Here is a 15,079-nt window from a genome sequence, read left to right on the forward strand (position 1 = left end):
GCTCTAGTTTGCATCAACACCACGCTCAAAAATCTCCTTTTAGTATGTATACTTACTGTTGGGAATATACTTCATTTAGTCAGTTTTTATACTCAAACCTGCTCAGTAATTACTATGCAGCGCCCGTATGGGCCTATTTCTGTATAAGTGGGACAGAATATGTGGAAAGAACAGGCAGGGCAGCGTGGAATAGTAACTCATGACTATGTGCCAAACATTATTTCAATCAGAAATAATCAGAAATTCATATTCACCGAATCAGCCTCAGGCAAAAGGGATTTCGGCAGACAGCCTGAAAACAACGAGGAGGAGGAGACATAGTGGCTTCAGGTGATGAAATTAAACACAAACACACACACACACATTAAGTGATGACTTTCCCAGAGCTCCAAATTAAAGCTGACGGCCATAGAAACCATGTAATCACTTGTGGTGCCAAATTGCTGCAGAGGAAGGGGAACAGAATGGCAGATGTGTGCCAGAATACTTTAGGATGATTTCTTTATAGCCTCATAAATCCATTCATGCATCACAGGCACCCAACACCACCGTCAGTGTGCTGCTCCACCAGACACCTCAGGCCTTTGAGCACCTGCTACACAAACACCACTTATTCCTCTTTGTTACGGTTGCTCCGCTTGTGCAACTGGCAACAATTACAGGTGATGTTTGGGCTGTTGCGGCTTGATTCTTCCTTGTTCCGGTAAAAAGATGGTCCCGGACAGAGTTTAGAGGACCACAAAGCCACGAATCTGCTGACACCGACGCTTCCACCTATTTCATTCGTACTTAGCCTTTCTCAACGTCTTTCCTCCACAGGGACCGAAGCCAGACAGCTCAGCTGGCTCTACCTCACAGCTGTGGCCACGCACACTCTCAGTTAATTACACAACCACTTGTGTATGACTGCGCAGTCAGCAGGTCCGCGCTGCAGTTATTGTGAGGAGTGTATGAACTGAGACGCCGAGTTCCCCTCATTATCTGCTTGGCGCCTACTTGCTGTTTGGGGGTCTCTTGCGATGCTGCGTACCACCCCCTGTCAGCGGAGTCAAGTACTGATTACTGTGCGCACAAACACAAAGTGGAACACTTTATTTGGATAATTGATAGTCAGCAAAAAGGTGCACAGTGTGTATTTTTGCAACAATACATTTCCATAAATTACAGTGACGCTACGCATTTGTTAGCATTTTAGGCATCTTTCCTCTGCTTGTATTCACAGCAGCAGTCAGCGCTCAAACATTTCCTATAAAGATAAAAGTGCTGTTAGAAATGAAGTGATGGCTGAGTAATGAACAGAAGTGCGTAGAAAAAAGTGGAATTGTGTGTTGTGTCAGCTTAATGAAACACACTAGTGCACACCTGCTCCAGATCCATCTCCTCATCGATGGTGAAGGCACCTTCCTGTCCTGCTCTCTCTTCCTGCTGCAGACAAAGTGAACAAACATTCAAATGAAACACGTGTGTGCACAGTGTGATATTCTAGCATCACTTTAAAGACAGTGGCATGCGCTCGGGGTCAAAAGATCCCATATTGCAGAGAGCGAGATTTCCCGTTTAGCCTGGTTGCACAAAAACTACGAGACCGTAAATAAATAAATAATCTCGCCCGCGGAGAAATGAACTCAGCCGGCTGTCAGGACTTCTGTAACTTTCTGATGTCACAACCAAGCAACCATCGCCCCCCAGCCTCGCCTTCAGTGTTCCACTGAAATGTGCTACATTTTTATTCAATCATTCAGAAAATATTAGTGGGAAAGTTTCGAATATGAGACCTTTATAGCAGATAATATGAAGTGACCTTCTCAAGACCAGACCCAAGGGTTCAATTACTGATCACAACCTGTAATGACCTGTAATTCTAAGAATATTTTCAGTGGAGAATTATGCATTATATATCCTGCTTATGTGAATCTTTTAAATTGAAAAGGGTGAGTTTTGTAAGTGTTAGCTGCACTCAACTTTACTCAACAAACTGCATGACCTTGGTGAAACCAACTTTGTTTGCTGCGACACTTTGTCGCACGAGCCAATGTTTAATCTTACAGGTCCTGATAAAGTCACAAAGGCTGCAAATCACGCTGTTCCGTCTTACTAATCTCTCCCTGTACCCTGAACCTCAGAGGCATCAAACAGCAGGTGTCTGTATCTGGAGTTATGAAAAGGATTCGTATGATGACATTATTTTCATACAGCCTGTCTTACCTTTAGGGAGACTCGCCTCTCAGCAGAGGTGTGCTGAGCAAACAAAATGGCATCGTGGACGGAAAGGAAGAGATTACTGCGAGAAATGTTCCCGTTATCAAAGGCTCCTCCAACTTCCAGCTCCTCGTACACCTGGGCTGCAGGCAGCATGACAACAAATATCAAACACAGTGAGACTCATTTTGGTATTTAAAGGGAAAATCAGCAACAATACTGTTTGCCAAGAGAAGGACGCTGATTTAAAGCAATCAATCGAAGCAAATTCTATTTGGTGTGGATCATCCATTTATCTCACTGGATAGTGGCAGACGTGTGTAACTCATGATGGGCGCTTAATGTCTGCCTATGCCAGTGTCCTTCCCAGATATTACACAGTCAGTGTTGTATGAATGACTGCATCTCTGTTAGGAGGCCAACTGTTGTGAATTCTCTTCAGTCATTTAAGCTTTTACCTTGAACATTAGCCAGGAACAATTTAATGCCCAGCATCGAGTAGTTTGAATTCATCTGTGTGGGAAATAAAGGGAAGAAGATTGTTCAAACATAACTATAAATGCTTACACCTACACTCACCTACTTAGAAATTGAAAAAACAGGTCAATAAGGAACTCAAGGGTTCAATCAGAAATCACAAATCTAACAACTTTTTGCCAAAAAATTTACAACAGGCTATTAAGAAGAATGAATGCAGAAAGCATAAGCTTTAATGACTAAAGGGTTCTGTGGTTTTGGCAGGTACTGAAGCAGAGAGCTGCAGCTCTGTGCCAAAGCCATGTGCAGTAACCCAGTTTGGTCTAATCCGGGTTAACAGCTCTCTTCTTTTCATACAACCATTACGCTTTCATTGGAATTCAGACATATCTAAAATGTCAAATCGCTATGATGGGCCAGCGAATGAAGAATAACTGTCGAATGAAAATTACAATGTTAACATTAACTAATCGAGAACAGTCACCAAACTGAGCAATGGCAGTGATGTACTATAGATATAAATATATCAAATTCTATTTACAAATAAGCTCTTCTTGTTACTTGCATCATCGTTAATATGATGTTGTTCCCTGTTTCTTGTTTGATATTGAACCTTTTCTTCCATATATGCTTAATATCACAATCATGTACAATGTAGAATCACTTTCAGTAATAGTATATGAAAAAAAGTCTGACCTTTATTAATACTTTGATGCCCATGAGATCAATGAAACAGACACCTGCCAAGTCCAGGATCAGGGTGTGGAAGGGCGTGGGCTGAAACTCCAGGGTGCCAGCAGAAGGACTGGGTGGCTCCTGGTCGGGTGTCCGTTCTCCCAGCTCAATGTCACTGCAGTGGAAGTTCACGTAGCTGGTGGGAGTTTCACTTTTGCTGGCACTGCCATCTCTCGTGTCGAAGTCATTTTGCAGTTCAAGCTGAGATATGGTCTGGATTTAGAGGAAATGCATACAGAAATATGTTTGGAAAAGGTTGGCTTTTCTGAAGAGTTTTGTGATGTTTAGCAGCAGAGACATCAAATGCGATTTGGGCTGCAGATTGAAAAAAAAAAAAAAGTCACAGACTTTCCCTTATAGATAAGTAAATGAAAAAGTTTTGTAGGTATTTCTGGCTGTGGTGTGTGTCTGTGTGTGTGTGTTTCATATGCGATGTAGTAAGACTCCACCTGAACCTTCATGGTGACCAAAGAGCTGGGCTTCCTCATCCTTGTTCCCTTGTCCTCCTCCTCCTTCGTTGCTTTTTCCCTCTGTTCTTTCTCTAAGAACTTCCTCCTGGCCAGAATAAGTTTGCCTGGGTCCAGTCCAGTCTAGACACAAACGTGCCTGCGTAAACACTCACAGGCCACACGAATGCACTAATTCAAAGATGGTTAACTGTGAGGTCATTTCTCCTCTCTACCTTTTTGATGACCCTCTGACGAAATATTTCTGAATTGGCAAAATAGAGCGGTGAACAATAGTTGACTATTTTCACACCTGTTACTGATCTAACCTGTGGAGTAGTTAAAAATAATTAGATGCAGGACAAACAACAATATGTGTGATGACAACATAAATTCAGTTTTCATACCTTTGTGTACACCTTCGGATTTTTGTAGAGGTCTGTGTCCATAATCTGGCTCACTGCTGAGCCATTACGACTATGAGAAACACATTATTTATAGGACTCCATGGTTGACGCACACTGTCTTTTTACGGTTGCTTGAAATAAAGCAGTTATTGCATGGATTCGTACTTACAACTGTGTCTTGAATATCACCACCAGGATGGAAAAGCCCACTCCAATAGCGACTCCGTAGGGCAAGCTAAGAAAGAATGTGGCCAAAAACGACACGACCCACACACACTGAGGAAAGAACAACAGAGCAAGAAGAAGAAAACTTACAGAAAACATTCTGTATTGTGATGCAACATTGCATCCAGCACCTGTGTTTGACTTACACAGTCTAATTTGCTCTTCTTCCATAAGTAATACGGATCAGAGAGCTGTAGGAGCGTGTTCTTCAGGTTGACTGCAATTAATGCTCCGAGGACCGACTGGAAAATCAAGGACAGATTATTAACCGTGTCAAGACCTTTCCCTTAAATTTTGCACAGTTGTTTTGTGTGCCAATATCACACTCTTTAAGTCCACCTACTTTAGGAAGTGGTCTCAGGAAGGCGCCCAGTTCGAGCATGGTAACCATTACGACCAGCATCACACACAGACTGGCAAACTATGAGGGAAGGTGCAGCAGTCCATGCTATTTATCTTCATTAAGTTACCTGAGGGTCTAATCAGATATACGACAGAACACTCACCTGGGAAGTTCCCCCAGCACTGTCTACAGCCAAGGTCACAGACAGGGCACAGCAGATCACATGAATCTTAAAGAAGGACCCGAAGAAGTTGCTGCAGCCGAGAGCCAACATCTCCTGCAGAGGATTGTGCAGGCGGCGTTCCCAAAATGGAATTTAATACTAATTTCAAACTAGTGAAAGAGGTGCCATTTGTCTACCTGGTTTGGATCCACATTATAACCGTGTTTGGCTGCCAGTGTCCTGCCCATCGCCAAGTTGATGACATACCCCACGATTGCCAGGGAGAAGGCTGTGCTCAACATGTCTTCCCACTGACTCACTGTTGGCAGGATTGGTGCTGGGAATCTGACAAACAGAGACAAGAGACGAATGAAAATTGATACGGCATGAGTAACTCGTGAATGAAGCAGCCATTGATAGTATGTGTGCTGATATTTACCCCAAAGGGATTTCTCCCACTATGTCCATGTTGTAGATCTCAGGAAGATGCAGCGGGCCTGAAATGGCTGTTGCCACCACCACCTGTGTAGAAAGGGAGCCGTCTCCTTTACGTCATATCTGTCTGTCCGGCAGCTACGTGAGAATGAACATGCTTATTTTGTGTCTTTTGAGAAATAAACTACAAAGAACTTACAATAATGATCTCCATAGGAATGGGGAAGGGCAGTTTGTGGCGGTAGCGTGCGCTCAGCTCCTTCACGACAATCAGAGCTATACTGCCCACCAGTGCAAACACTAATGACGCAACGTTGGTGTCAGGAAGGCCAATTATGATATCTACGAGAGTCTGTGACAACAAATAAAAACAATCAAATCATCCTCTAATGTTCTTTAATCAGTATATGAACCAGATACTTACGTATACAACAGCCAGGGGGCCGCTGTAAGGTGGCACTTTGATGCCGAAGATGTACTTCAGCACTGAGATGAGGATCTGCAGCCCCGCAGCAGTCATGAATCCCCTGACGAAGGACTCCGACAGATAGATGGCAACAAACCCAAACTGCATGACGCCGAGGCCGATCTGCGTGGACAGATGAAAATGAACCTCTCAGTTCTTGAATGTTTCTGAAATTTCACTGAACTTTTACCGGTTCACGGACCTGTATGATGGCGGTGAGGCAGGCCAGGGTTCCAGATATTCCCAGACGAACCTCATTCATCCGGTCCGTGTCCACTATTGTAGCATTGAGAGTGGCATTGAAATTACTGAAGTCGGACTCTGGGGCCAACTGAAGACACACAATTCCCACCATAATGCTGAGGACAGCGAAAGTACCTGGACACACACACACACACACACACACACACAAAAAAAGTGTGTCACATCCATTTTCTTTGCCATAATACAAACCGGGCAGATGCAGGCTGTGAGCAGCTCATCTGTGTTGTGCAGCTCAGGTAACTTATCATTGTCATCCTAACTGCAGCAGATAAATCACTCTGATTTACCTGGGACCATCTGGTGAGCAGTGCCCATGAAGAAATAAGGAATGAGGGGGAAGAAGGAGGAATAGAGACCGTTGACAGGAGGGAGGTTTGCCAGGAGGGCAAATGCCATACCTGGAAAGAACGGAAACCTGTTTAGAACTATCAAATAAATCACAGTCACGTGTAGAAAATTAAACAAGAACATCTCAGACATAGACTGGAGGAGAGGATCGACTGACCTTGGGGAACCTGAATGGTGCCAGCGCTGACCCCGCTGATGACGTCACACAGCAGGTTGTCTTTCGCTTTGTATTTGGGAAGCCAGCCCAGCACAGGCAGATGCCGGAGGAACAGGCCCCTCAGCCTCGGCACAGAGCACCTGACACAAACAAACAGGAGAAACTCTTTGAAACGTGCCGCTTTTTCATGTTCTTACTTTGGAAAACAAAAGTCCACAACAAAAGTCTAAACTTCCTATGTAGTCACACCTACAGGGCTCGGTGCTGTTTGATCACAGCACCACATAAAGCTTGTCACAGGTAAAATTCGTGTGAGGTGAAGACACGTAGTTCAACAATTGTAAATCTGTACCTGAAGAGTTTCTTTACTTTCTCGCCAACAGGGAACTGTCTGCTTTTCTTGTCGAACTCTCTGTCGAAGTCTGGGAGGTTATACGCCGGCCTGTCAATCACATATCGGGGGTGGTCTCGGTGCATGGCTAGAGCAAATTGAAACACATTAGACCGTAAAGAAAACTTTAATACTATATCCTGAATATGGGCTGCGGAAAAGAAACACACAAAAAAGTACCCAGAAACCCAATTTATCCGCCCTGTATTGGGTCTCATAGAGTTAAAGCGAACAGGCTAACTGCAGAGGCAGCATCACTACAATATTACACACGTTTGCTTTTTAAATCTTAATTATAATTTATCTTAATCATACCATAGGTTTAGATTAAGTTCTTGTTGAAATGACCTGAAACTGTATTTTCATCTTTTTTTTTGAAACCATCTTCAGGATTGTAGCTGCGCTGTGATATATCAACGTGGCATATTTCCTGTGCAGACTCTAATCTAACCTTGACAGATTAAGGAGCAGCCAGCAGGTCAGTACATTGCTACAATATTTGATCGATACTAGATAAATAACAGCACACAAGTTCACTCCGTCCTCAGTGATCTCACTGGCTGTTGACATTTTGTTATTTTCTGAATGAAGTCAGTCTGTTCCATATTGCAGAGCAAATTAAGAATATAAGAACATTTCAGAAAACGAATCATGATCAAATGTCACTGTGAGACCATAAAATTTCAAGCCGTGCAGACGATGAGGGTTTTTAAAAACTAGTGACCAGATCTAACGTCCATATTGTGACAAAAGCACACCCGTTTGCAATTAAGTAGATACTATTTTCAATCACTCAATAGACAACTAGAAATATCATTTATCCAAAATAATATAACATGCAGTGAGACAAAACAGTGTAAAGACACAGTACTGTACCTTATTGTCGAAGCACAAGATCTTAAAACAATTGGTCAGATGTGTGTTTTACTCACCCGTTTGATTTCTTATCAAGTTTCAGCTTTCCGCTCTTTGGGGGTGGAGCCTAAGAAACTGAAAATCTTGAATACTTTGGCACATGCAGCCATGCAAGGTGAACACAAATGTTTGTGTTTGTGAGGTTGCTGCTGTGCAGTACAGAGCTGGTAGACGTAATGACGTATTTAATAATAAATGCATCTTTAATGGGTTCCGTTTCTATATACACGAAGCATTCTTACATTCATTCTCTCTCCAACACAAATACAAACTGACATGTTGAAATGGTAAAATGTAGACATACGCTTAGCTGGAACTAAAACACGTATAAAGCCTAATGTGACTCGGCTAACACAAACTGACTGTAAAATTAATGACATAAATAGTGTATTTAAACATTAAAAAGGGTAAGACATGAATGACAGCAAGTTAATACATGATTGTTATCTCATTGTGTCAGGATCTGTGTGCAAAACAATGGCGTCAATATCAAAGACTATAAAGTGCAATCATTTATCAATGTGTCTTTCTCTCTGGAGAGGAATGTGTTGACTACAGACAGGAAAAGCACGTTTCCCCCTGGTGGAGCAAAAGATGAAAAGCACAAATTCCACAGGAATACCTTTTCTTTAGGGCATAATATGAAATTCTAGATAGTTTTAAATGAAAAGAAAAGCTGAATATGAAGTATGAGATAAAAAACACTTCCCTCCTTGGGATCATACATAACTAGCATGTTTAAAAAGAGAATGCAGATGCTGAGCTTTAAAAATCACTTGCTCACATTGCTCCACTGAGGATGAATGGATCTAAAAGACTAACTCTGTTAACACAGACAGTGGCGGTGTGGAGAAATGACTGAATTAGTGCAGAATGACAGCTGTGAAAAGACTAATTTGAGTAAAAGCAGAGAAACGTCCATCTAATATTATCAGAATGGTTTCATGTCGGTTTTAGTTTTGCTTCTGGGGATTTTAGCTTTTCCAGTATTTTTGTTTTTAGCTTTAACAGTTGACTTCCTCTTGAATGTTACATGTTTTGAAGATTAAACAATACCAAGATAAAATCTGTCTGAATATCCAGTTGTTTGTCTCTTCATAAATAGCTTTCAGCAAGTTATTCAAAAGCGTTTCCAGTCTTCAGAGCCTTATGTTTACGACTACAACAGGAATATACAATGCAAGTCATTGAAGGTAGAAGGTGTTACAATACAAATACAGAACTTGTTAAGCAAGGGCAGCAAGTGCAACTCCATGTGGTAAAAGTCACATGACTTCTTAATCTAACCAAGTCTGAGTTTCCTCCTCTTTGCAACAAAAGCTCTTTGAACCAGCTCCTGGGGGCAGCCTAACACAGTTCATCACAGTTTATAAAATGAGTACTGACTAGAAATCGCTGAGGATACTGATATCTGCAAACTCCTGGCGGTATCTGTATGAGTACAAGGCCAAGAGGAAGGACCATTTGAGAGTCATGAAGCTCCAGACACACGAGAGGTAGAGGCTCCTGGGGTCAGTGGGAGCTGTGAGAGAGAAAAAGCACAGTGATGAATACTTTCATTAAGAAATCAATCCTCTTCTCTGCCGCAAAAAGCACAAGCCATTAATCCTTGTGATAGATTCTCTATCATATTGAATTTTGCATATTAAAAACAAGGAACTTTAGAAGGAAGCGCTTACATTGCTTCTGTGTGATGGCGACAGTCAGGAAGGTGATGAAGGCGGCCACTGCCAAAACGGAGAAGAGCACGCCGACTGCGATGAAGAACCTGAGACCTTTGAGCCACGTGCGCCAGTAGTCCTGCAGATACATGATGTGTGTGACGAGAGCCCAGAGCGCCATGACACCTGTCAGAAGAGACAAACACAGATCAGAAACTAAAACCAAATAACTAAACATTATGGCTCTGAAACTAATTTTCATCACAACCATCCTCAAGATTTTTCCTTATTTTCTACTGTCAACTGAGTCACTGGGGGACTTAAACATTTATTTATATATTAATCGCACATTCATAGTTTCTAAAAATAAATCACTTTTGTTTTACTGTCAATTAATAGATCAAACATCAAAATGAGGTATAAAATTTATAAACTTTGTTGTTACAGAAATAAGTGTTTTCATTGGAGTGTGCATTTTATATTTAAATCGAGAAAACTGTGGGATCTGTATTAAGTGATTGGCATTCCATCTATTAGTTTCTTTGTGTAAAAGATTAATATTGTCGTATATTTCGCCCTGCAAAAGTCAAACAAAGGTCGGTCTATTTTACAATGACATTACTTTCCTTTGGGAACAGTAAATGAGGATATTAAAAATCTGACCAAGTGTTACTGATATTAAGAGTATTTTAGTTGATAATGCAGCACAATAACACTAATAACAATAATAATAATAATAATAATAATAATAATAATAATAAAGCAGACTGAATGAGAAGAAACTGAAACTACAGTAAACCGTCGTTTTGGTGCTGTTTGATAGCTCAGGCCTGCGTTAGGATGAGCCAGGCTGAAGGCTCCTTTATAATGTGGAAAAAGACCAACATGTCTTGTTACTACTGATCACAATAAGAGTAAATACTGAGGAAAAGCCCCCCGGACCTGACAGCCCCCCCATGGCCGCCGTCCACGGCTGTTTATAGGCGATGTTCCAGACCAGGAAAGCCGACAGCCCCACCAGGGCTCCGAAGGTAGCATAGCCGATGCTAACGTAGACTCTGTTGATCCCCATTGTACGATAAAGTTTGTGACAGGAACGTATTAAATGAAAATAAGCATAAAAGGAGAGTAAAATACAGCCCGGCGTTCAGTCACACCAACAGCTCATCGCCACATTATGTAACTTAGCCTCGATGCTAACGACCGGAAAGAGACGACTACAGCCGGGAGAGTCCGGCGGCAGGCTCCGGGAATAAAACAACCTCCTTTAAAAAAAAAAAGGGGGAAAGAAGTCAGTCTGATAAAATCTGAAGTTTGTGTGTCTGAAGTTGTGAGGCAGAGAGACGTCGGTGGGTCGATTTGGACGCCGGAGAAAGTGTTTATCTCGCAGCCGCCGCAAAGATGAGCGAGCTGCGGCCGAGATCACGCCAGCAGGTCGGACATTTGGTATTTAAAAACAAACTGAAGCTTCTTCCATTTTTTTTATAAAAAAAAAACAAAAAAAAAACCAACTGCGTCTTCTTCGTCACTCAACACCTCACGTGTAAAACACTGGTTGTCCTCCTGAGTGGAATTAAAAACGATAAAAAAAAAAAAGGTTTGTTTTTGTTTTTCAGTGTGAGTCATCGATCTCTCACTTCTTTAATATCTTTGCAGCGAGGAAACGGTCGCATAAAGCGGACAGCGCCCCCAGCGGTAGGAGCGGGGAGCTGCACCTGTAGACCTGCGGTGGAAGTAAACATTTATAAATACTGTGGTTTGGTTTATTTTCAAAAATGGGATCAAATCACGGTGTTTTAGAGTCACAAGTAAGTTCTAAGTCTTGTCTCAAGTCAAGTCGAGTCCTAAACTTTCATTTTCAAGTCCAACATATATAAACACTACACATTTTTCAAATAATAAATATGAAAGTAGCTAGAAAAGAATGATGCATAAATAAATAAATAAATAAATATGCCCGGCGTTTTTCAATCTCTTATTGTTTCTTATATAAACTGAATTTAAGGGCAAAAGAAAGAAAGAAAAAGAAGGGGGAGTATTACTTTTTTCTTAATCCAGTTGTGAAATGAAAGTTATTGATTTTTAATTATTTCTTTTCTTGTTTCCCAGAATAGACAGGGACATGTTAATTGTCTTGTTGAAGGCTTTCTGCTGTGGATACTGAGAGTTTTTTCATAAAGTTTTAAACTTTATATTTTTATTTTTTTTACATTTTTTTCCAACTAAAAAGTTGAAATAGAATAATCAATTAAAAATAACAATATAGCAGTGTTTTTAACAGTCATTTCTGTTGTCGGCCTAACTCACACACACACAGTGGAACCATAAAATTCAAAACACTATATTAGACAACTTTTAGAGGTGTTCTACCTGGAGGTGCTGTGGCTGCACACCCACAGTGACCCGTTATTACCGGACTGAACGAGAGATTAATGACGTTACCTTCAATGATCATTATAAATGAGGGTGCTTAAATGTTTATATCCAACCTGTGACTGTTCCCTAAATCTGACTTTGTTTTTAATCTTTATATCCGACATGTAACTGTTCCCTAAATCTGACTCTGTGTTTAATGTTTATATCCGACATGTAACTGTTCCCTAAATCTGACTTTGTTTTTAATCTTTATATCCGACATGTAACTGTTCCCTAAATCTGACTCTGTGTTTAATGTTTATATCCGACATGTAACTATTCACTCAATCTGACTCTGTGCTTAAATGTTTATATCTGACATGTAACTGTTCACTAAATCTGACTTTGTTTTTAATGTTTATATCCGACATGTAACTGTTCACTAAATCTGACTTTGTTTTTAATGTTTATATCCGACATGTAACTGTTCACTTAATCTGACTTTGTTTTTAATGTTTACATCTGACATGTAACTGTTCACTAAATCTGACTCTGTGTTGCCCCCCAATTTTCACCATCTGTTGGTTGCAGGGGGGAATAGTAACGAGGTAAATTTACTTGAGTACTGTACTAAAGTACAGTATTGTACTTTACTTGAGTATTATTTTTGGGGAATACTTTCACTTCATTACATTTGAAGGACAAATATTGTACTTTTTACTCCACTACATTTCTATTGATGCTCTCCTTACTCGCTACTTTTGCGCTAATCTAACATTACTGTTCATTGTTTTTCATTGTAATTGTTTTTGTGTTCCAGGTAAGAATATGGCCACGATGTATAATCCTGGATTATTTCTCCAGAACGATTTTCTCATTCTTCATTATACATCGTGGCCGTATTATTACCTGGAACACTCATTGTCTTGTATCCAGAGTTTGGATGTCTTCTGTGGACATCACTGACAACAACACGGTCCAACTCCTCATCACCCACAGCTGGATACAGGTCTGTCTGTCTGTCTGCACACGCGCACACACACACACACACACACACACACACACACACACACACACACACACACAGAGTAATGTCCCGGTCCTTTTGTGTGTTGTTGTGTCTGAAGCGGTGGAGTACTTCTACATTTTCGGTCAGTATCTTTGTGCGGAAATAACAACAACAACTTAATTAAATTCCTCCTCTCTCTCTCTGTTAGCTGATTCAGCTGGAGCCCTCTCCTCTCTGTCTCTTCCTTTCTGATGGAGCTACCAAACTCTGTTTCTGTCAAAGATAACGTCTGTGTCGGGCTTTAATCAAAGCTAAGCTAACGGACGTTAGCATTAGAGCTAGCCGGTTAGCTTACGTCACAAGCTAACTGCGCTGTTTCTTACCTTGCTCAACGTTTCTCGTCCCAGCTTCACCGTCACCACCTTCTTTAAAAATGTTTAGAAAATGTCTTAACCCTTTATTTTCTTATTCTTCTTCCTTTGCCTTTCTGATCACCGGACTGATGCTAACCGGACATTTTCCGAACTTCAGACAACAGAGAACAGCCTAGCATAGCAACAGTAACCAAGGGGGGCGGGGCTTAGAGAATGCTTGGTTGGGGGGGCGGGGGGGGGGGCGGTCAAACTTTGATGGGTGGGTTTGACAGATAATATAAATTCATGAAGCAACAGGACTGTGAAATAATTCATTAAATACTGAAATAGTTATATATACTTTTACATTTAATGAACTGGTATATTACATTCTGTCCCTTTTTCCTCCATAAAGAAGTCATCTCAGTGGGTGATTCCTTCTGTTTTTCCCTGGTCCATATTCTCTGGTCTAGTCTGGTCTGGTTCAGCCTAGGTCCTGGGGGGGGGCGCCGTACTTTGCATTATTCCAGTCCATTACTCGTAGCCCGATTAACCTAACTGTGTTCGGCTGCCTTCAGGCTGTAACTTCAACTCTTCCAAAAGTGCAGAGTTACTGAAATCTGGACCAAGGACGACTTGGCTTCCTTGACCCATGAGCTAGTCGGCCAGGCGTTCCAGGGACTCAGTGTTGGGGAGGGTTTCTGCCCAGACAAAAAGACTCTGAAGCTCATATGCAAGGCTTATATCAAAGACCTGAAGACCAAGTACGGCAACATGCTTAAACTGCGGCCCACCATCCTCTCCGAGCAGCCAAGTGTTCTGGCTGCCGTCGTTCAAAGTCTCCAGGCCAACGTCAGGGAGCACTGTGTTAGTTCTCCAACCACAAAGAGCCGTGGTTGGCTCTAGAAACTCTGGCCCTTCTTCTGGTGGTATTGCCAGTTTATGGGCCATCACATTTCTTATTGTGCTGTAAGGGCCACAGAGGGGTCACTGCTGTTCACTCTGGCCTCAGCATCAGAACAGGGTGACCAGCAGACCTTCGGTCTCTGTGTTGGTGTCGGTTTTTCCCAGCACTCCGGTTCACACCAGGTGCACCGGCCCCCATCATGACCACCTTCTACCGGGGCACCACAGAAAGAATCCAGACGAGCAGCATCACTGTCTGGTACGGCAGCTTGCACTGCAGCCAGCAGGATCATGGGTGTCTCACTCCCCTCCCTCACAGATCTGTACAGCACCATGCTCACTCGGAAAGCTGTCGCTATTATCACCGCTATTCCCATTTCCTGCAACGTCTGCTGCTCCCACATGAATCTCTCCATGAACTTCATACACCAGCTTATCTTCCTGCCTGCACCTGTATCAAATATCCCCTCATTCTCTCCCGACTCTATCCAACTTTGCTCCCCCCGTGTCTCGCTTTTCCCTCTCTCCCTCTTCCCCCCGCCTCTCTCACCCTCTCCGTCTCACAACCCAGCCGGTTGAGGAAGATGGCTGCCCCCCTGAGTGTGCTTCTGCCCGAGGTTTCTGCCTCTTAAAGGAAGCTTCTTCTTTTTTTAAATATTTTTCTCTGTTCTTCTATATTCTCTGACTTATTTTCTTTGGTTCTATGTTAAACCAAAGAAAATAAGAGGACAAAAGAGCAAACATAATTTTGATTCCTCTGTGTATCTTGTATGTACAGAAGAAATTGACAATAAAGTTGACTTTGACTTTGACGTGACATTGAA

General features: G+C 41.9%; 2 protein-coding genes across 2 annotated transcripts; both read right to left on the reverse strand.

The window, feature by feature from the left end:
* Positions 1-1,102: 1,102 nt before the first annotated feature.
* On the reverse strand, positions 1,103-7,142 carry LOC115046319 (solute carrier family 26 member 9). The gene is made up of 20 exons (XM_029506612.1): positions 7,018-7,142; positions 6,666-6,805; positions 6,448-6,558; positions 6,099-6,274; positions 5,855-6,019; positions 5,630-5,782; positions 5,435-5,517; positions 5,193-5,340; positions 4,996-5,109; positions 4,833-4,910; positions 4,636-4,731; positions 4,434-4,540; positions 4,265-4,334; positions 4,094-4,186; positions 3,861-4,001; positions 3,373-3,624; positions 2,658-2,712; positions 2,206-2,342; positions 1,363-1,425; positions 1,103-1,246 (listed from the first exon to the last, which is right to left on the reverse strand). The coding sequence occupies exons 1-20, from the start codon at positions 7,140-7,142 to the stop codon at positions 1,229-1,231; spliced, it is 2,325 nt and encodes a 774-aa protein (XP_029362472.1). The 3' UTR covers positions 1,103-1,228.
* A 1,002-nt stretch (positions 7,143-8,144) lies between these two features.
* slc48a1a (solute carrier family 48 member 1a) lies at positions 8,145-11,112 on the reverse strand. Its single transcript, XM_029506696.1, has 3 exons — positions 10,575-11,112; positions 9,651-9,818; positions 8,145-9,493 (listed from the first exon to the last, which is right to left on the reverse strand). The coding sequence occupies exons 1-3, from the start codon at positions 10,702-10,704 to the stop codon at positions 9,357-9,359; spliced, it is 435 nt and encodes a 144-aa protein (XP_029362556.1). The 5' UTR covers positions 10,705-11,112; the 3' UTR covers positions 8,145-9,356.
* Between the last annotated feature and the right edge of the window lie 3,967 nt (positions 11,113-15,079).

This window comes from Echeneis naucrates, chromosome 7, assembly GCF_900963305.1.
Source record: "Echeneis naucrates chromosome 7, fEcheNa1.1, whole genome shotgun sequence".
NCBI lineage: Eukaryota > Metazoa > Chordata > Actinopteri > Carangiformes > Echeneidae > Echeneis > Echeneis naucrates.